General features: G+C 41.9%; 1 protein-coding gene across 1 annotated transcript in view; it reads left to right on the top strand.

The window, feature by feature from the left end:
• The first annotated feature begins 300 nt into the window (after nt 1–300).
• Nucleotides 301–22577, top strand: part of PTPN22 (protein tyrosine phosphatase non-receptor type 22) — a 40861-nt gene continuing 18584 nt past the window's right edge. The window contains exons 1-8 of the mRNA XM_056867533.1: nt 301–448; nt 10923–11031; nt 13210–13286; nt 15392–15487; nt 17681–17719; nt 19383–19454; nt 19569–19631; nt 20336–20481. Of these exons, the coding sequence (XP_056723511.1) occupies nt 362–448; nt 10923–11031; nt 13210–13286; nt 15392–15487; nt 17681–17719; nt 19383–19454; nt 19569–19631; nt 20336–20481 (689 nt within the window). The 5' untranslated portion in view covers nt 301–361. The remainder of the gene's footprint in view (nt 449–10922; nt 11032–13209; nt 13287–15391; nt 15488–17680; nt 17720–19382; nt 19455–19568; nt 19632–20335; nt 20482–22577) is intronic.

The following is a 22577-nucleotide window of genomic DNA, read 5'->3' as shown; positions in this document are numbered from 1 at the left end:
TCCTGCTCATCAAGTGGAAATTGCTCTAGAGAATTGCCTGGTGAGAATTGTTCCTGGAGAAAACTCAGCAGTGAGTTCAGCGAGATCGATGCAAACAAATTGTTTGCTCCCCCCCTTTGAGAAAAAAAAAAAGTATTGTTTCATGCTGAAAAAGGAGGCACTAGGGCCCAGGGTGGAAAGGTACTTTTAATTTCCCCCGCTGTGACTTCTACACACATACTAATTTCCTTTAGGTCTTGTGATGAAGTAACTAAACCACAACCTTCAACAGGAACCCTCTGTGCTGGTGGTTTCCATTGCAGCATATGTTTGTCATGTCCATCTTCATCTCTGGCAGTTCAGCCTCTCACGGTTTGACAGCATGGATCAAAGAGAAATTCTCATGCAAAACTTGGAAAGAGTCAAGAGCCAAAAACTCAACAGAGAGGAATTCACAAATGAATTTTTGGTAAGTAATCAGCTGCACCACTTCAGGGTCTGAAGCTGTGGTAAGGGGAGAAGACATCCAGCTTATTGTAGGAAATGTCACATATTGTTAAGTCCCAGTTACTGTGGGTCTTAATGTGACAACGCAACTTTCTAGCACAATTAGCAATTGTAATACATAATTAGCTAGATTTCACACTGAAGGAGGGAAACGTTTTTAATTGTCTGGTTTGTAGGTGTCTTTACTGTCCTTCCTGTTTGTTCTCATGCAGGCTTGTTGATGGAAATAGAGTGCTGGTTTTGTTGCGAAATGGTTTGCTTCTGAATTCCTACTAAAGTTTTTGGATACAGTGCCAGAGAGTTTTGGCCAAAGTGTTTAGAAATCAATTTCATACATTGCGTATTGAATGCTAAATACTTTCCCCTCACTCACTAGTATTGTGGTATCTTTACACCTCAAGAGAAGGCAGTTTTTTAAAGCTGTCATGACAAGTTACTTTAACTTTTTTTAAAATTGTATGATTGTAATTAAGATGAAACATCTACATTGGTAAGAAGGTATGTTCAGGTAAAGCATGGCTTTATTCTGCCTTTTATTTCACATTAACAATACTCAGAAATGTGTCATTCACAAGTGAAAAAAAACAACATTATTTTCTTGTGAAAATGCTCAGAGATCTATTCCAGAGAAGAACCTTTCAAGACAGGCAGGGCTGCAAGCAATCGGTAGTGAAGCAGAGTTTGTAAATCACTGGATCTTTCCACATTTCTACTTTTTTCTGGTGTTAATACTTTTGGCTAACTCATTTATTTCTAAGACTCCAAACACCCTAAATAACTACATCTCCATATTTTCCCCAACTTTCACAGTGCTGTTTTGTCCCCTTGTACTCCTTTACTTTTAACCTTCAAATGAAATTGTAGCATCAAGGTTTCAGATGTGAACTAGCATTGTTGTCTCCACTGGTTTAGAGATGTGATGTGGGTTTTGACAACGGTAAATGATGGTGTAGAATCCAGCCTCTGCTTGCTCTTTTGCCATTACCTTTACCTGGATATAAGTGATAATTCAGAGGAGAGAGCCTATGTGACTTACCTGTACCTATGTGACTTACAGTACCTGATAGCATAGGGTGTGGTGGTGTCATTTTCACACACACATGCACAAACACACACAAAATACAAACCACTCCACTGAAGGCCAACAGAAAACCCCCATGCCATGAGGCCAGGAGAGGGGCTCTTGGTGAAGGATGCAGGGTATCAGCCCCTGATAGGTAAGCACATTGGGCAGCCCACACCCTGCCATGGCTCCACAAAGCACTGAACTAGTGGAATATGTGAGTTTTGGCTGGAGCTGAATGAATCATGAAGCAGAAACTCTGATCCCACTGCTATGAATGAGCACTGGAAAGGGATCTGTGTTTGCTCTGCCAAACTGGCAATTGGGGGGGGGGGGGTCAGCACCTACTCTGACAGATCTGATGTGGGGAAGAAGCTCTTGTAGGGCTTATTTTTGCATATGCAACTTCTCTCTTCCTTTCCAGCACAAGCAGAGAGGTGATGTGTTTCTTGACGATACCAAAGAGCCAATTTGTTGTGTTAATACATGGGGAAAGTCATGATGTGTAACTGCCATGGATGAGGTTTAGCACTAGAGTAGAATTATTTTTATTTGGAAGCACCAACAATCTCCCAAACTCTGCCTCCAGCTAGGGTTTCATGTTAAAGAGGGAGATGCTTTGTAATTATTTAGTTAAAAAGAAATTGTATGGGCAGTTCCTTCACACAACTAATTTCCCCCACAAGGCTGCATCCTTATGGTGGTCTTCCAGATGCCAGTCATACAGCAAAATGCACATATGAATTTGGGTGAAGACAGATGTTCAAACCATCACCTTCTCATTTACTACCAGATTAGCCATCTCTATTCAGACATCTCTACATTGTACAATGGAAAGGAATGAAATATTATTGAGAATGCAGCAGATAGGCATTTTCCAAGAGCCCATTCACATAGCCATGGTAAAATCAGCTTAGTTAATCACAAAGCTGATTTCTAAGTTTCCACAGGTTCATGTTAAGGAATGAGCTGTGGCTAACTTCTGGAAAGAGATGTTGGAGGAGCTCTATTCTGTCTGAAAACTATACCTGAAACCCAGATGTATGCAGCAAACTGTGGGCTATTCTGTCAAGGCAATGCCTTCTACCATGCTCAGAGAATGATGCAGCTATATATGTTCCTTTTTGAGGCCTGGCAGTATCAGTGGAGAAGCCTGTTGTTTTAGTGACAAAGGAACAAAGGCCTTGGCTGCCAAGGCCCAAGCCGCTGATGACCCCTTCTCCCTTTCTCCTGATTAGCAGAGTGTGGCTGAGAAATGGTGACAGGTGTGGAGGTTAGTGAAATATTCCCTCAAGCACTGACCCAACAAATTCTGAACTGAGCAGGGCATTGAATTCTGAATGAATGGATTCTATTTGGAGAGAGGCAGGAACAGTTTAGGCAGTTCTTCTCTCATGCTAGGAAAGTATGACAAGTCAAATTTTCAAACAGCTTCACTGTGGGTCAGTTGGTCTTTTGGGTGTATTTTTAGCGTTACTTCAGCATGTGGGGCAATTATAATGGGAACACTTGATCTCCTCACAATTTTGGAAACTTTTGACCCAGATCTTAGGTATAATAAACTACAGACGTCTTTCTTAGCTTTTCAGTTTGAAACTATGCATTTGGAAAGGGAAGCCGGACAAACTAGCTATGAATTCCTTTTTTAAAATGGGTTAGGTTAGGGCATATTGAATATTTTCTTCATTATTTATCATACTATAATTTATATTAGGTATGCACACAGACTTTATCTGGGTCATTTTGAGTTTGGTTTGGGTCATAGTTTTAATTTTTCTTTTTTACAATTGTTACACATTTTGTGTGTGTGTGTTAAATTGCTTATGACTTATGGCAACCCTATGAATTAAAGACTTCCAAAACTTCCTATCATTAACAGCATTGTACAGGTCTTGCAAACTGAGGACCGTAGTTTCCTTGATTTAATCAATCTCATGTTGGGTCTTCCTCTTTTTCTGCTGCCTTCAATTTTTACTAGCATTATTGTCTTTTCCAGTGACACCTGTCTTCTCAAAATACCGAAGTATGATAGCCACAGTTTAGTAATTTTAGCTTCTAGGAAGAGTTCGGGCTTGATTTGATCTAGAATCCGCTTATTTTTCTTTTTGGTGTTCCACAGTATCAGTAAAACTCTCCTCCAACACCACATTTCAAATTAATCAACTTTCTTCCTGTCAGCTTTCTTCATTGTCCAACTTTCACACCCATACATAGCAACAGGGAATACGATGGCATGAATTTTCTTGATCTTTGTTGCCAGTGACACATCCTCACACTTAAGAATCTTTTTTTTTAAGTTGCAGGCTTTGTTACTATTATCATATACATGTCCAAAATAACACTCAAAGGATCCATCACAAAGATTGATATTCTGATGTAAACAATTGCTACCATTTAAAGGTTTAGAATTCATCTTACTGATATTGTAAATAATTTTTCAGAGACTGAGGTGAAGGTAGGATTTCTATATCATGTAGGCATTCTCTGCACAGAGCAAAGATGATTGATCTTTGGCACAAGTCCATTAAAGACAGGGGCTACCTCTTTTTATGTCCAGTTAATTCCAATGCATCTCATTTATATGATTCCCAGTTCTCCTGATTATTGTCTACTTCCTCACGGGGAGACCTCTCAAGATGGGAGTGAGGGACTGTTGCAGAAATTAACCTTTAGTGGTTTAAATGGATGATCAGATGGAAGCACAATATCCAGGAGAAAAACACACCACTTTCCTATACAGAACCCAGGGAACCAAGGATAAAAGATCTCCATTCATAAATGTTATCATCTTAAGGCCCGTTATTTAACAAAGAGTTTCAAAGTTCGTTGTGTTGGAAACCTCTGGGGATAGTGTTCAACAATTTCTGCATTTCCTTCGTGATTTTATACTCAAGCTTTTATACTAGCAGAGAACATCTCTTCTTTTTTCCACTCAGGTGCTCATCATCAGTTTCTTCCATATGATTCGTCATGTGAAATCTCAACCTATTTGTTAGGATGTATTTGGTTAGTTTGAGACTTGTTTTCACACTCTTTGAATTTTGGGACTTCAGGAAGCAGAGTGCTAGTTCCTCCATTTCCATCAAATGTTAAATGTAACTTTGAAATTCCAGGGAAATTGTCATCAAAATCTAGCTTGGTCCGGTTATCCTCCTTGGGAGACCTAAGAATCTTTTCTATCTGTTTAGTTACCTAGATATTTCACATCTTTGGATCCTTTAATCCTCTTTTGTTTTCACTGGATTCAACAGAAACACATTATTAGTTGTAACTTTTTTGTTTGTCACCTAATTAGGGTGATATTCTTTCAGATCACATTCATTATATATGAGATCTTTCCTGTCAAACTTCAGAAAGACGAAAGAAAGCATCCCAGTTTCAGAGGCAATTAGAATTCTGGCAAAATAGAGAAGAATTCACAAGCAGGTGATTCAGGGGGAATCGACATTTAAACAAACATTTGGCACACAAGTAAGAGTCACTAAAGTTTTCCCCCTTTTGTGCGTTATATTGTGGTGCTGGTGGCGGGGTTGAAACATTTTTCTCTTATCTAGGCTAGCTGCCATTATTAGAATCTGGCTGGGAGAAAAATGCTTCAGACCCCAGAGTTGCAGCAACTTCATGCTCCATTTTTTTAAATAGACCCCTATCCTATTTTTAGGGGAGGCATTGATTTGTTTTGGAGAATAGGCACAGCTATATTTACATGAAGTTAAGAGATCTCAGAACCCAAACCAGTGGTTGGAAGAGCTGATGTTCTCTTTCCTCATCATTGGTCTCTTGGATATCATCTGGTATGGTTAGTGTGCTGAATGTTTGGGAAGAGGGAAAAGCCTGAACAACTTAAAAAGGTCAACTCTGCTTTGAAAACGAGAATAACGGGGAGAAGGCATGAAACCAATGCCCAATTCAAGTACCTATTGTTCCTGTGGTGTTAAGTTCCAGGATGACAGATTAAAGATCAGGTTTTTTTCTTCTGTCGTCCCCGTGGTTTAGGGTCCCTGTGAAAATCCGTGTGTCACGGTCTCAGGGAATAGGAGGAGCCATAAGATCCAAGGCTGGAAGCGCCGCGTTCAGCCGAAGAGTCAGAAAAGTTGCCCTGAGGAGGTCTGCCTGGGAATCTATGTGGGTGCCGGATCCCTTGGCCAAGCCAAAAATAAACGTGATCCTGAGCATAATCCTCCTGATCTCTAACAAACTTTTTGTTCTTATAGTTGTCTATGTTGGAGGAATATGCAGCAAGTTCCTTCTCCAAAGTTTCAATTTGAGAATTAAACACGTCATTGGGTACTGTAGCTTTAAATTCTTCATGAGCGGTTTCAGCTTGTTCTTTTACAGGATCCCTGACGATCAAGAAATGTTCTATAATAAGGGTCATCAAATCAATCGAACATTTATTGAGGATAGCAACCCACTTATCCCCAAATTCCTTGTCAGATTGATATAAAGCCAGAGCTTTTTGGATGTGCAGTCCACGAGGAATGATATCAAGTTGTATATACTGCGACAAGTTCAAAGCATGTGCCTCACAGCGTATGCTTTTCTTGTAAAGATTAGTAACTATGGAAAAGTCTTTGGTATTAGAAATAGTAGATGGTTTGTTCTTAGACTTGGGTAATAATTTAAATATGCTATCTCTGTCGGAGGTAGAGTAACTAAAGGTAGGAAGCGGTTGAGCCATAGTTAGTTAGGATACAATAAGTGAAAACACCTGTGCCAGAGTTAATGTAACTGGAGGAAATGGCGGCACGGGGGCTCAAAAGAAATGAACCACACTGGAATTTAACAAATAAATTATAATGGTATAAAGGCATTAACCTCATGCCAGTAACCAAGAAACATAAACGTTATATACATCATAGCAACAGTTACAGAGTAACAAAACAATGCCCATAGATAGCGAGGAACAAAGAACCAAAAAATGAAACGCCCAGGTCGGGAGGCTCCCGCCCGGGAGAAATAAAAGTTCAGTAGTCCATAAACCAAAGCAAGGTCCAAAAAGTGGGAGAGGTGGGAAACGTGTGGCTAGTCGTTGGTGCACGTTTCAGAAGGCTTTCTTCAGCTCCAAAACAACTTGAAGGCAACTATAATGCTTTTAAATCCAATTGGGAATAAGCATGTTGTCCATTGACCATCAGCTGTGAAATTAACAAAAAATATATACATTTTGCAGTAACACCAATTAAATAACACAAGTAAAATTCGGACTTGCCATCAAACAACTGTATTAATCCATGCTTACCTAGAATAAATAGGCAACCCTACTTCTGCCTCTGTGAGGGAGTTGGGCCAGGTGACTTTTTGGTCTCTTCTAGCAGTGAGTTTTAGTGGTTCTCATAAGGCACTGAACAGCCTTGTAATGATCTTCTGATTCATGGGGTCTTTCTAGCCGACTGAAAACCCATCATTCTGCATTCTCTGGTGGATGCGCTTATTTCACTAAGGCAAAGAGGACAAGGTTTAAAGGCTAATTTGTAACCCAAGCTTCCAAAAACCAGTTGAAAGCTGAAACAATTATTTTCATAGTGGCTATAAATATAGGGGTTAGCTCCAAAGAACTGTAAATAGAGCCCCATCTGAGGGGGATCCCAATGGGCTGCAGCAGGAAGAAGCAGGAAAGTCTTGCTCCATGAGTTCTGGTCTGCAATCAGATCTATTTGGATACAAACCTGTATTTGCTAATAAAGCAAAAGACAATTGAATGAAAAGGAATGTAATTACTTTCAAGTATTTTTAAAATTCAAATGAAAGTAGACAAAGATTTTTTATCTAAGAAAGAGGTTTTAAAAGTCATGAATTAGGTGTGGAGATGGGCTAATGCAAATACTATGGGTAACATGGTTAAATGATTTGCAAGACTGTATATAGAAAGAAGCACGGGGTGTTGAACAATGTAAAGGAATGGAGCAGGAAGATGTGAAATGTGGTAGTAATGAGTAACTTAACAGCTATTACTAAGAAATGGTTGGGCAATGATGGAACTATGATTAATTTCATGAATGGGGAAAATGTGTATAATTTTGGAACAGAAATAAAACTTGAAAGACTGTGTTCACATAGATATTATTGTTTCTGTAATATGAAATGGATGGATTATAAAAATCCAAACACAACAGGTCTATTTGTGAGTGTTAAGTCCGCGTGGGAAGGATTCACGAGATCAGAGACGGAGTTCAACAACACAGCATTTATTTGATTTCAGCACAGAACTGGTTACACAATGAGCAACCCCTGTTTATATGCCCCCTTGGCCGCCTGCTGCCACTCCCCCCTTGGTCCGTGATAGGGGGACATAACCTCCAGGTGACCAATGATATATGTTGGCTTAGAGCCAATAGGGTCCGTTTGCTTGACCAATAGGGTGAGCAGGGTTTAGGATCCTTCGTGCAGAACTCAAGCTCCTAAGTCTCCCTTGCTCACTCCCCAACTATATACATACACAACAGTGAGTTTTATATGGAATGAGAGAGAGTCAAACACTGAATCTTATTTAATATACAGGCATTTTCCCTATAGGACCGGTATTGGGGCAGGGAGATTGTGGGCTGCCATTTTAGGCATTCTTACCTGCAAGTAAGCTAAGCTGAATGCGATTTAAGCATGCATAGCAGTTGCGTGATGAGAAGGAACAGCCTCGCAAGCCCCAGTCCCTTGAGTTCCAGGAGATTAGAAACGCCCCACAGCCGTCCCAGGTAACTGCCTGGCACTGCTGCCACTTTCTGTTACTTCTTTCTGGCAGTATCTCCTGCTAGATGGATTTGTATATCTAGCAGTCTGTCTCTGGGTTGCTGTTTAAAGACTTCCCCTGGTTGCTGCCTCTTCCACTTCGCTTGTACTAGTTACTGTGGGGTAAATCCATCGCACTTTCAAGCTATTGCACTCAAGAGATATCCCTCCTCTTACCGATCTCTTGAAAGTGGGATCGAGTAGGCATGGTACATGTACAAATATCAGGCTTTGGGTATTCAAATATAACAAAAGTTTTTAAAACAATTTAAAGAAGTATACATGATCTGAAAAAGCTTCAGGCTGCGCAAAGATATAAGGAAATGTTGAAAACACGCAACCCTCTAAACTCTGTACTTACCGTAATGATGCTACCGTACTAGGATAGGCTGGTAAATCTCGGAGTTGTAGCATTTAAAAATCCATCATTACTTTAGTTCTCAGAGTTGGAACATCTCCCATTGTCCCTCAACATGGGGTCAAGATTAAGTCACTAGGTAAAGGCTTAATCCTTCATGGTTTTTGTATAGAAGAAGAGGCAAGAGAGCTTCTTGCTTATGTCCTGAGCGTTTACAGTCATTCATTGGGGGGGTCTGACCCTCTGGGTTAGCCCTGATTGGCCTGCCTCAAGAGGAAGAAATACTGTCTAGCCTGTTGGCTTTCCCAGTCTCTGTCCATTTAGGTGTGACATTCTAGCAGAGGCATTAGATAGTAAACCTTTTGTCTTACTCTGGTCAGAGCCATTTCCACCTGTAAGCATTGAAGTATTCTGTAGCTGGGGTTTGATGACTCATCCCTGGGCACCGTTCCTTTTTTGCCACCTACAAACTTGTAGTCAGGTTCCAGTTCACAGATAGAGTGCAGTTCCAATTACTGATGTATTGAGATGAATTCTGTGGTAGAGGGCCCTTTTCTACGTTTGACATCCCACAACATTTTGTTGTGAGTCCCATGGCTAACTCATCCATGAAGTGGGGTGAAGTGGATTTTGTGAGGTGGCAATCTCCCTGCCACCTGCACCATTGTCCCTACCTCTGTCTTCTCCCAGGCTCAGGGACCAAAGGAGCTGATTCTCCTAATCTCCTCTCCAGAACTTCTCTAAAACCAGAGTGGCAAGTCTTGCTTGCTGCTGTACTGGCTTTAGAGAAGTTTGGGTGACCAAAGAAGTGAGAAGTGATAGCTTCTCTGGCTCCTGGGTGAGAAGGAGGGCACCAGTGAGGCAGGGGAAACAGAGAGGCAGCAAAGCTGGGGGGATGGAGCATTGGCCAAGAGGCTGGGGGCAATGGCTGCTACAAGTGGTAAAAGGCCTTGAGCTGCCCCTAGTGGGTTCCCACTTGTAATAATCTCTGGAATTAATGGTGAGAATGTATAAGAGGAAGGCAAGCACATGTTAGTTGTGCTTTTTCTAATGTAACACCCAGAAAGGGACTTGTACTAGTGAGACTTTCAAGGTATTCTTGGATAAGGAGCTTACACATTTTGCTTCCATAAATACCTTTTTACAAGTTGGAAGGGCTCTTTCATCTACTTTGTTGTAACATGTAAAACTACCCTGAAATTACAGTTGACCAATGTCTTGGTATCACATTTTAACTGTTTTGGAATGATTGGATTGCTGGAAGGCAACATGGTGGAAAGCGGTGGGGCAGAAGACAAGTCGTTGCCATAAATAAGATTACCTGAGACTCTGTCTTGGCTAGAGACTGACACTAGTAGTCTACCTACTTTTCTGTGACCATTGTCAGGAACTGGGAACCTGAGACAATAATAAAACACTTTGTCAACCACAAGATTTTGTAATGGTCGCAAAATTTATGAATATTTCTGTCATTTTAGATTAATCCACAGGGTTTGGTCATATCTTGGTTGCTTTGGGATTCAAATTGATTTGTGGCCAAATCAGACGTGTATGTGTATAGATGTACCTGGATGGATGGATGGATGGATAGATGGATGGATAGATAGACAGACAGACAGACAGACAGACAGACGAGGTGTGCAGAAAATGGAGTGTGCAGATTAGATTAATTTAACCTTGTCTCCCTCCTAGCTCCAGCAACTAGGAGTGCTGGAAGAAATGCTTCAAGCAATGGAGCTCAGTGAGGGGGCAGAGTTTAGCTCTCCTAATCCATGCTCTTTGTTTTCTGGAAAGACCTCCACAATCCCTTACTTTCCATGTGAATTTGAGGTCATGTGAATAAATATTTATGAATGTCTCTGTCCTATTTACTTTGGTCTTCAGAAGCAGGAGTATTATTGGGGAACTGGAGGCTGGCAAAAACACAGCAGCCGTTAGATGCTCTTCAGTTCTTTTTGTATTGTCAATGGGTGAAGGATTTTCATATTTTCCATCTGTGTCTGTGATTCCACCACACCACACCTGTGCAATGGCTTCAGAAGTTCTTACGCAAGGGTAATGTTCTAAGAAGCCACATCAGAAATGCATGTGCCTGAGTTAAGCATGGTTTCAGCTCGGCACACAAACTTTCCACTCCCCCCGCCCCCCAAGCCTCCCACTGCAAATGACGGCTGTTCTGTTCTCGCTGTGGTTGTCTCAAGAGAGGCCAGCCAGGAAATAATTATAGTTGCAGTCCTATGACATTGTTAACATGTTCTCTATAACATCTTTTTCATGATTCAATCGCAGAAACTGAAAAGGCAATCAGTAGCCTACAGAGCAGACAAAATCTACCCAACAGCTACAGCTGAGAGGCCAGAAAACATCAGCAAGAACCGCTACAAAGATATCTTGCCATGTACGTTAGAAATTTACTACTGTGTTGCTTGATCTTTCCAGCCGATGTGTTAGTGTAGAATGAGCAACTGGAGTATGGCCATGTATTTTGTATGTATACACATACAAAATGATGTGCACACACACACAAAGTAGTGACTCGGGCCACATTCCAAGATCTCACCTAGATATTGATACATTGGGATCAGAACTGTTGTACACAGTAATACAAATTTAAATACACAATTTTGAAAAGGCCAAATGAGATGTGACCTTGAAGAATCCCTTAATGGACTTCCTGAAAAAATTTTCAGCACTATAAAAACAACTATGTGGGGGAAAGATGTTATGGCACACAGGGAGGGCTATCACTTCCTCTGCCCCCTGTGGTGACATTGGGGTCCCACCCTTTTGTTAGTCTTTCTCCCCACATCTCCCATCATTGTGGCCCCCAGTGATCTCAGAATCTGAAGAGGAGAGGTTCTGTAGCACCATATTCCTCCTCCTCCAACCAGTTCACTCTCTTTCAGTGTGTGGAGGGCAGCTGGATGCTATCTTCATTGTTCAGTTCTCAAGCAATTGGGCTGTGGTGTACAGGGCAACAGTCTGGTGTAGTGGTTAAAGTATCGAACTAGGATCTGGGAAACCTGGGTTCAGATTTCCACTCTGCCATGGAAGACTCCTGAGTGACCTTGGGCCAACCACACACTCTCAGCCCAACCTACCTCACTGGGTTGTTGTTAGGATAAAATGGAGAAGAAGAGAATGATGTAAGCTGCTTTGGGTCCCCAATGGGGAGAAAGGAAGGAAACAATTAAGTAAAGGAGAGGGGATTTAAGACTTGCCAAGCTGAAACTGCCACTGGGAGCTGCTGTTTGTCCCACTGGGAAAACGTACATGTACTGCATACAAGTTTCCCCAGGGGAACAAATCACAGCTCCCTGGGTCGGTTCCTGGTTGGGGAAAACAGCATGGGGAAGAAGGCTCCAGAATGGAGTGCAATGTTAGGCTGGTAGGCCTGAGGGAATCTGATGACCTGGGCTGCTGGGTGATCTATGATTCTTAGGGTTGCCAGGCCCCTCTTTGCCACTGGCGGGAGGTTTTTGGGGCAGAGCCTGAGGAGGGTGGGGTTTGGGGAGGGGAGGGACTTCAATGCCATAGGGTCCAATTGCCAAAGCGTCCGTTTTCTCCTGCTGGAGATCAGTTGTAATAGCAGGAGATATCAAGCTAGTACCTGGAGATGGGCAACCCTAATGATTCTAATAAAATTAAGTAAGCAAGATGACCCAGGCTGTGGGTGAGCAAAAGTGCCTTCCATTTGCATTGTGCATCTTTAAACCCAAGCCAAATTTAATAAACAGCATAAACAAGGTTCAATTTAAACTACAAAATCAACTGTATTATTCGGTAGGGGAGAGGTGAAAATTAGGCTTGGTTGGGGATAGATTGGTATATGAGAGGAAATGAAAAAGACTTTTGGAATTGGGCCTGTGAAGGATAAGGAATATGCAAAGTGGCACATATACCCAGACAGACATATTCTTCTGCTCCAATACAAGCAAGCATTAAAACAGCCTTTGTTAACTAGGATTGCCATGTGCCTCTTCGCCACTAGCAGGAGGTTTTTGGGGTGGAGCCTGAGGAGGGTGGGGTTTGGGGAGGGAAGGGACTTCAATGCCATAGAGTCCAATTGCCAAAGTGTCCATTTTTTCCAGGTGAGCTTCTCTATTGGCTGGAGATCAGTTGTAATATCAGGAGATCTCCAGCTAGTACCTGGAGGTTGGCAACCCTATTGTTAACCCTCACTGGAACAGCACAGAGGAAGCTGAACTCCCACACTAATAATCCCAGTCCCCTTCCAAAATGCATAGAAGAAATAAGCAAAAGATGAGCAGAGCTGAAAACCCTTGTGCAGAGTAACAATATATTTAGCACACAAGTTGTGCGGCTGGTCACTTTGATTTTTTTTTTTAAGGCCAGAAAATATTATGGGGAGTGGCCCGTTCTGCCACAGCAATATGCCCCCACTCAAGTAACTACAAAGAATGTTTTTTCATTACAACTTGCTGTAGATGAAAGCATGCAAGGGTAACATCTTCTGGAACATCTGCCACAGGAAATGCTGATTTGAACCAAATTCTCTAGAGACCATTCTCTGAAGCAGCTAACGGTTGTTCTTTTTTTTTTCTGTTTACTTCAGATGACCACAGCCGAGTGAAGCTATCTCTGATCACATCAAATAAAGACTCCAATTACATCAATGCCAATTTTATCCAGGTGGTAATTCATGCATGGGGCTTCTGTTGTCTGTATGAGATTACTCTCATGGGCTAAAAACACGTTGAGCTAATTGGCTGTGCAGAGTGAAAAAATAGTTGCATAAACTAATCTGTAACTATAGTCATGTTTACTTGGGGATAGTAAAGAGGGGCATGTTGAATCTTTAGAACATGTTTTTTACTCTAAAATCTACAAACATATCCGGGATGCTTTGATTGTTCCTGTAATGAAGGGCTCTACAGGGAAGAATAGAATCTTTTGCCTTTATAGTATACTATCAGATAAAAATCAGGAGATGACTTTTAAGGTGGCAAAATTTGGCTGGCTGGTTTTAAAGAGCAGGAAATCTTGGTCTACACAGGTTCAAGAAGGATCATAAGCAGCTAATATTGTATATCTTTTTACTTATTTTCATCAGTTTTAGTATTATTTTACTTTATATTTTACTGATGACGAATGATCATCAGTCATATGAAGATTGATTGAAGACATGATATTTATATTTACAACCTGTGTAACACTTTTAAATCTTTGGTTCTTGTAGGTTATCCGGGCTGTGTAACCGTGGTCTTGGAATTTTCTTTCCTGACGTTTCGCCAGCAACTGTGGCAGGCATCTTCAGAGTAGTAACACTGAAGGACAGTGTCTCTCAGTGTCAAGGGTGTAGGAAGAGTAATATATAGTCAGAAAGGGGTTGGGTTTGAGCTGAGTATTGTCCTGCAAAAGTATTGTCCTGTAAGTATCAAGATAATGTGCTAATGAGGGTATGGTATGTTAATATGGAACCATTATATCCTGAAGTGATCTGTTAATGGTGTAATCCAAAACTAATCTGTATGGCTATTGTTGAATGTTGTCTTTGTCTGGAGGTTTTTCAGGGCAGGAAGCCAAGCCTTATTCATTCTTAAACTCTCCTCTTTTCTGTTAAAGTTGTGCTGATGTTTATGAATTTCAATGGCTTCTCTGTGCAATCTGACAAAATAGTTGGTAGAATTGTCCAGTCTTTCAGTGTCTTGGAATAAGACCCTGTGTCCTGTTTGTGTCAGTCCATGTTCAGCCACTGCTGATTTCTCAGGTTGGCCAAGTCTGCAGTATCTTTCATGTTCTTTTATCCTTGTTTGTATGCTGCGTTTTGTGGTCCCGATGTAAACTTCTCCACAGCTGCAAGGTATACGATATACTCCTGCAGAGGTGAGGGGGTCTCTTTTGTCTTTTGCTGATCGTAGCATTTGTTGTATTTTCTTGGTGGGTTTAAACACTGTTTGTAGGTTATGTTTTTTCAAAAGTTTCTCCATCCTATCAGTGACTCCTTTAATAAATGGCAAGAATACCTTTCCTATGGGAGACTGTTTTTCTTGAGTTTTCTGATTTTTGTTTGGTTTAATGGCCCTTCTGATTTCATTCTTGGAGTAGCCGTTTGCTAGCAGTGCGTGATTTAGACGATTAGTTTCTTCCTTGAGAAACTGTGGTTCACAGATCCGTCTTGCACGGTCCATTAATGTTTTGATTATTCCTCTTTTCTGTCGGGGGTGGTGGTTGGAGTTTTTGTGTAAGTAGCGATCTGTGTGAGTTGGTTTCCGGTAGACCTTGTGACCTAACTGAAGGTTTGATTTACGGATGACAAGGCGAAACGTCAGGAAAGAAAATTCCAAGACCACGGTTACACAGCCCGGATAACCTACAAGAACCAATGAACTCTGACCGTGAAAGCCTTCGACAATACTTTTAAATCTATTTATATAATATCATTCTGGCCTAAGACCGTAATAAATACTTACTTATTTACTTGGGGATACAAAGGATATAATTGACAAAGTGCTTCTCTGCTCACAGGGTAGCAGGTGTGAAGAGAAAGCTGTAAATATATCAATCCTTAGCAATTTCAGGGTTTTCAAATCTTGGGTCATAAGACTGTTCTAGGAAAACCCTCTTCACTCTCAATTTCCGTGCTGCATAACCTCTTCTAGCAATCCTGCTGAAATGAATGCGATGTTCATCCTGTCTTGCGATAATCAAAACAAAATGCAAAATACCCTACAATGGATTGGACTTTTAAATTGTGACATGCAAACATAAATGTATTAATATGTTAATTTTTTTAGGGTGTATATGAGCCAAGGACATATATAGCTACCCAGGGTCCGCTTTCCACAACTGTTCTTGACTTATGGCGGATGATTTGGGAATATAAAGTCCAGGTAAGATCCATACTTTCTACTATTTACGCTGACAGTTTGATGTTTAAAGGGGTTCCCCTCCTCCCCAAAGTTGCAAGAAAAATATTTTTATACTGCCTTTCCATCCAATCAGGTCTGCAAGGTGGTGAAGCATTTAAAAAACAGTAAAACACTGGAGTAATTAAAAATACAGTTAAAATTGTAAAACAACAAGTGCGATGCCTGCAAGACTTGTGTGGGGATCCCATGCCCCCCCCCCCCCATGTACCTAAAGCCTGTCATCACAGTGGCCAGGCCCAGAGGAGATCCCTACAGCTGCGGCCACCATAATTTCAAAAGGTTTTCTTATCTGGGGGGATTCAAACCCTCCAATACTTCTTATGTCAGATTTTTCTGCAGACCTGGACGGTCTCCCAAGTCTGCAGAAACATCTGTGTGAGGTGTGGCCCTGATCCACACATTTAAGTATCTGCCGATGGGGGGGCCACATTTGGGAATTAGACGTATAGATTAAAAACACTAAAACAACACTAGAAGAAGGGTTAGTAACCATTATTGGGAGCATGCCAGAAGAAAGAGAAAGTCTTCACCTGCTGGCGGAAGACACCAATAGAGGATCAGATGAATCTCCCTGGGGAGTGACTTCCAAAGTTTTGGTGCCACAACCAAGAAAGCCCTTTCTTGGGTCGCCATCTGTCTAGCTTCAGATAGCAGGGGCAACTGAAGCAGGACTTCTGAAGATGATTGGTGTGTATGGGTAAGTTCATATGGGAGGAGGTGGTCCTTAAGATATGTTGGTCCCAAGCCATACAGAGCTTTAAAGGTCAATATCAGCGCCCAGAATTGAGCCTTTTGTGATAGTCCGTATAGTTATCGAGGGGAGGCACGTGTATTTCAGTATCCACTTTACCCCCTCCCCCCCGAAAGTTCAAGTACTATATTAGCTGAATAACATCTACATCCAGTCTATAAACTGTCTATGTCACACTGGTGGTTTTCAGGACATTCTTTAGCAACTGTATTATAAGGGTGTAGCCTTGGTTTGCTGGCACAGTGAAAGATCAGTTTAGAGCACAATGGTTGACAGCATCTAGCAAACGTGAGTGGACTTTTGCTTCTGACAATAGAAGGGACAGGCCTTCAGCCAGAAGGACATCTGTGCTGTGTGGTCTGGAATTTAGCTGCAGAGTTCAGCATGTAACCTCAAAACTCACTGTGCATACTTTTTGACATCTGAAAGCAAACAGAGAGAGAAGAGAGAGAAAATAAAACAAAACTGGCCAACCCTCATCCTATTACTGTGACCAGCAACACCACATACCTTTTCCTGTCTGAAAGTTACTGTTGCCATTGTTCCTGTCAGTTTTCTAGACTGGCCATCATGGGCTTTCATGTACATGAACAATGATAAAATAGCTACTGTGCTTAAATCTTCCCTAGTAATGCTTTAGATCTCTTTTATCATAGGCCATTTATTCATGGAAGGTTTTGCATTGGATTTGTCACTCTCTAGATGCACTTTTTCCCCTTCTGAATTCTCAAAACTCTGCATGGGGGGCTTATTGTTGAGTTTTGAGAATATGGATGGGGGAAAAAATGCATCTAAAGAGTGGCAAATCCAATGCAAAACCTTCTATGAATAAATGGCCATAGACTAATGGCAGGTACAAAGGTTTGGTAACAGGGGAAGGGGCAAATCATCAGTAACAGTTGGGAACATCAGCCCAGTCTATGTCCCAGCCCCACTAAATCTGTACAAACAAACAAAAACCCACCAACCTCTTCCTCCCTCAAATGTTAAAGCTCAAATAAACTAGAAACTTTTAGAAAATTTAATTTGCATAGTTTATTCTGCTTCTAGGATTTGATCTTTTTTGGTTGCAGAAGGTTGCATTTTTATACAGAACCCTGAGCCTTCTTGCTCAAAACAACTTTCTGCAACTGACACCTACGTCTAGTTCCCCTTTTAACTAATGATATCAGGTAGTATCCTACTATAGGCTGGAGAAGTTTCTCTGACCTAAGACTTCTTTCTTGAACTTAAGTAGCAATTCCATTGGAAGAAGAACCACAAGTTAGAGGAAGAGTTCTTAAGTTGGAGGAAGGCTTCAAACTTTGCGTAGTGGAGTTGTAGGATAAGGCCATTATCAGAAATTGGCCTGCTTTCTATGTGTAGAATGACCCTCAGATGTGTCTTCTTTTTTCTTCCTGCAGGTTGTGATAATGGCGTGCATGGAATTTGAAATGGGGAAGGTGAGCACAGTGTCAAAGGACAGGATACCTTTGTGGTATCAGGACAATCCAGTCTGCATTAACCACCACCATTTCCTTCTTAATTATCAAAGCCCTTAACAGAACTTTCAAGGTGTATTTGCATCCATTCACAATACGCACTTTTACCTGAAGCTATACCTGACTATTCACAATCTGAAACCTGGCTTCTTGAGGATCTTGCCTCTGTACACAGCACACATACTGGGCTCTTGTGGCCCTTTCTTATATGCCCAGGGCAATGCTGATTGCCACTTCTGGGTCAGGAAGGAATTTTCTTGCAGGCCAGATTGGTCCAGGGATCCTGGAGAGTTTCCCCCCTTCCTCTGGGCATACAACAGGGTCACTGGGGGAGTGGGGGGGGGGGTAGCTGTGAATTTCCTGCATTGTGTGTGGGGAGTTGGACTAGATGACCCTTGGGGTCCCTTCCAACTCTGTTTCTACGTCCTATGTTGATATTGGGATTATAGAGAATGAAAATGAAATGAATTGTGAGAAGAGTACAGGTCTGGATACAAGTTCAGGAGACAATGATTTTGGATTTTATGAGGCTATAGGCAAACATTTTACAAGGATCTTTTATGTTTTATCAAGAGAGAAATTTCTGGGATGTTGTGGCTTGCCTTGAGAGTTAGATGGGTTTAACATGCTGGGTATTGTCCAAATCTTGACTCGTTTCTCCGGCTCTATCAAAAACGAGCCTTAACCTGGTTTTACTTAGCATGGGCTTTTGTTCCCTCTTTGCCCTTTTCAGTGTTTCTAGGACTCCCATTGCATGCATTTTAGCCTAATCATATGTTGCATTTTCCTTGCATTCCCCTCAGATCTGCTGCAAGACATGCTTTGTGACTTCTGTGCTCAGACCTCAAATTTTAGGCATGGGGGAGGAGAAATTTTTGTGTCCCCCATATGCTGTTATCCTGACCTACAATGGCCCCAGGGAGCCACTATTTGCCTTGTTGGAGACACTTGCGTGTACTGATGGCTACACATAGATTTCCCCAGTGGGGCAAATATCAGCTCCAGAAGGCCATTTCAGGCTGGTAAAACAGTTTGGGAGAAAGCCTCCATCACCTTAGTCCCAAACTAGGTCCTGAGAATTGAGTTCTGAGTATGAAAACTGCTGGGCATGTCTGATCAATGGTCTCAGGGTGGAACAAGGGAGGACATGAGGAAAATCTACCAGATAGTTAGGTCCATAATCAGCATGTTCTGCTTCAATAGGAAGCTGGGAGGGAAGGTCCCATCATATCTACAGAGGGGATGTTGAGCATCACATCTAAGATTTGGAGCCACTTATTGCTGGGGTGAAGATGCCATTCTCAAGTGAGAAATGGGACTAAGTGTTAAAATGGGAAATGGAAGATCCTATCACAGATCCCCAAATATTGCGTAGCTTGGCTCAAAGTTGTACTAGCTGTCCACAACAAGTCTTCAGGGACAGGAGAGATTGGGCATCAATGCTACTGTAGAACTGCTGTAGGTTCCTTCTTTTTAAGTAACTTTTAAAATGTTGCCTCTGAGAGCCACTACACTGTCCCTTGGGAAAAAGCAGTTGAGTATCTCCAGGTATGAAGCTGTTTCTGAGTAGCAGATGTCACCCTGGGGAAGTTATATAACCATATACTTCTACTTTTCTCAACAGAAAAAATGTGAGAAATACTGGGTGGAGGTGAATGAGTCCCCTATTCAGTGGGGCCCATTCACTGTTTTCTGTGTGAGTACATCCATTTTGTCTTTCCTGTTTTGTAAGCATACTCTGTGTCATGGTTTATGGAAACAATTGTTGTTCATCTGCAGAAAATGTCATCCTGGTTTGTTTCTCCTGTAGGAGGCTGAAGAAAAGAGGAACGAATATACAATTCGCACTCTGAAAGTGAACCTCAGTGATAATGTAAGTGTGGAATGGTCCAAGCAACGAGGACACGGGATGGATTTGCTGTGTGCATCTCAGTCAAAATGCTGAATCACCAATGTAGGGAAAGTATGCATTGCCAGTGTCCCTTCCCAGCACATCTACTGCATTCACTCTAAAATACTTTTAAACAACTAACCAGTTACGAAGGAAGAAAGCCAGCAGGGAAGCAGGGGCTATCCAGTGTTTTGTAGGGAGTGCCATATGTATGATTATCTACCCACTGGGTGGAAATCATGGGGAGGGTGTTCGATGCATGGAGCTCTTGGCTCTCAGGGAACTCTTAGTTCTCTTGAGGCTAGGGTTACCAACCTGGAGAAACTGAGGCAGAGAAAGAGGTATGGGAATGAGACCTTCAAGGACTTACCAGAACAGTCCCACTCCTGTACTGACAGCTTTTCTGCTGTTGGAGAGAATGAGAGTTTCGAGGTTGGAGGGTGTCAGCCTAGCGGAAAGTTTAGTTGGGATCCAACCCACTGTATTACAGGGAAAGGAATTGGTACGATGTGTGTGTGTGTGTGTGTGTTGTTTGATCAGTTCTCCTTACATTTTTATTCAGTTTTGTGTTGCCTTTTATTTGCTGTGGGTTTGTAGATCCCCTCCCATCACCTTGGGTGACGTTAAGATAATTTACAGCCATGTTAATTGAACTTAAGTTTCCTCCCTTTTTGTGTTATTTACAGGAAATCAGAACTGTCTACCACTTTCATTACAGAAATTGGCCAGACCATGATGTACCCTCCTCTATTGATCCCATTCTCCAGCTCATATGGGAGATTCATTCCTACCAAGCAAACACTAGTGATGCACCTATCTGTATCCATTGCAGGTGAGGCTACTAAGCTGGCAATGGAGAAGTGTGTGCTCTCTCTGGGTCACTGCCTCAGAGAGAGTATGAGGGAGGGACCATACTAGCTCAGTGGTATAGTGTTTTGCATTCTGAAGATCCTAGATTCAATCCCTGTCTTCTTCAACTGAAAGATTTCACTTAGCAGGTGTTGGGAAAGAACCTTTTCCATCTTAGGGCTTGGAGTGCTGCTCTAGTCAAAGTAAACAATTCACACATTGAAGTCCTTGTGGTCCCCCACATGACTGGTATAAAAATAGCAGTAGTCCTGTCTGGTCAACTCATCCTGCTAGGCAGGTGTGGTGGGGAAGGGCCAATCAATGGTGAGCTGCAAGTACCTGCATTCTCCGCCATGTTGTTGTGTCCCAGGCCACAGCCATCATGCACCAGGATCCAGTTTGGCTGAAGCACCTTCCATGGACCTCAGACAGAGAGGGATGGGGGTTGAACACCACCATATTCCACTTCCTCCCCTAGCTCTGTTCCTTTCTGAGCTGGGAACCGGAACTGTTCTGTCCTTCCTCAAACCTTTTAAAGGTTCTAACCAGGACTGAGGCATGCCCAGCAGCCTCCCTCTACCTAGAATTCCTATGGGGGTGTGGCTAAACCCATGAGGGACCAATAGCAATCTCTCTCCTGCTGTTCCCCTTCTCCACCCCTGGGATGGAGATTCCAGACAGCTGATTGTTAGATAGCTGGCCCTTTGACAGACAGTTGTCATTGACTGGCTAATTCTTAATGGGCCAGTTGTCACTGATTCGCTGGCTTGTGCATGGACCCTTACAGGGTGAGTTGATGGCCCCACTAGGCCTGGGGGTTCTGGGCTGGACGCTATGGCCATACCAACAAAGACGGGACATCAGACATTTTCTCTGCTGCCCCCCAATACATTTCGAATAAATACATATGAACTCAAGGTGATAATTTGGAATCAGCTTTTTGAACTGTCTTTTATCTATCCATATTCTATTAATTTCATGTTCCCTGTTTGCTGACTCCAAGGATAAATCCCACAGAGTGTTTTTCCTGATGAAAGGATTTCCATCATCTGTGCAACTTTATCACCTTCCATCTCCTGTTGCATCTAAAATGCTGCTCTTGAGGAACAGGTAGCCCATGTGAACATCAGGGGGCATTTTGGGCTGCAGTGGGTGGAAGAAAGCAAGAAATTTGCACTCAATTGATGGAAATCCTTCTGTCAGCAAAACTGATGGAAATCCTTCTGTGGGACGCAGCCCTATGTCGTGGTTATTTTCTCTGTCTCTTTGCTGTATTCTGTTCCCAGGACCCTCACACATGCACTGGGTCACTTACTCACTCGTTCGCACACATACCATCCCCAGTATGTATTTGCACATTTCTCCATGACCTCTCCATCAGAAATACTATGCTCTACTGGCAATACAGAATGCTGTTATAGCTTAATTCTATCTCCTCTGGATATGGAACATGTAAATTGGTTTATTTGTTTATAAGATTAAAGACTCCTGTATAACAATATTAAATATACGGTAATTGGCAACAAAAATGTATGCTAGTAAACAAATGTTTGTTAGTAAAAAAATAATAAATGGAGTTTCACATTACTGGCTAATTCTGGGTTTGCTATATTTGAGGAAGAGATACACTACAGTGATGGGGTAAGGTCAGAAACAGATGCAAAGGGTTTTTAATTTTTTTTAATGTGCCATAGCCTATGGATACTTTTTCAACATTGCTCTTAAGTGATGCTATTAGTAAAAGATATTTGGTCGATTTTAGACTTGATGATGGTACAAAACTTATTGGTGAAATAAATACTTTAAATTGTACCCTGAAAACCACAGGAAGCCGATACAAGAGCTCAGACAGCAGAATATTATGGCCCTGGGATCTACTGTGCTCTGTACTAACTTAATTTATTATGTGCACATACAAGGTTTGAGCTATAATAGGGATTTTTCATTTTTCCCAGCAGCACTGAAGCAGAATGCTAAGGTTAAGGAAATCAATAATCAAACATGGTTGACCGCTCCAAGTGCAACATGATTCCGTATTTTGGGGGGCAGTCGGCAGAATTGTGCAGCGTATTGCATAGT

The sequence above is a fragment of the Euleptes europaea genome, chromosome 2 (assembly GCF_029931775.1).
Source record: "Euleptes europaea isolate rEulEur1 chromosome 2, rEulEur1.hap1, whole genome shotgun sequence".
Lineage (NCBI taxonomy): Eukaryota > Metazoa > Chordata > Lepidosauria > Squamata > Sphaerodactylidae > Euleptes > Euleptes europaea.
This window is presented reverse-complemented; position numbering and strand designations above follow the sequence as displayed.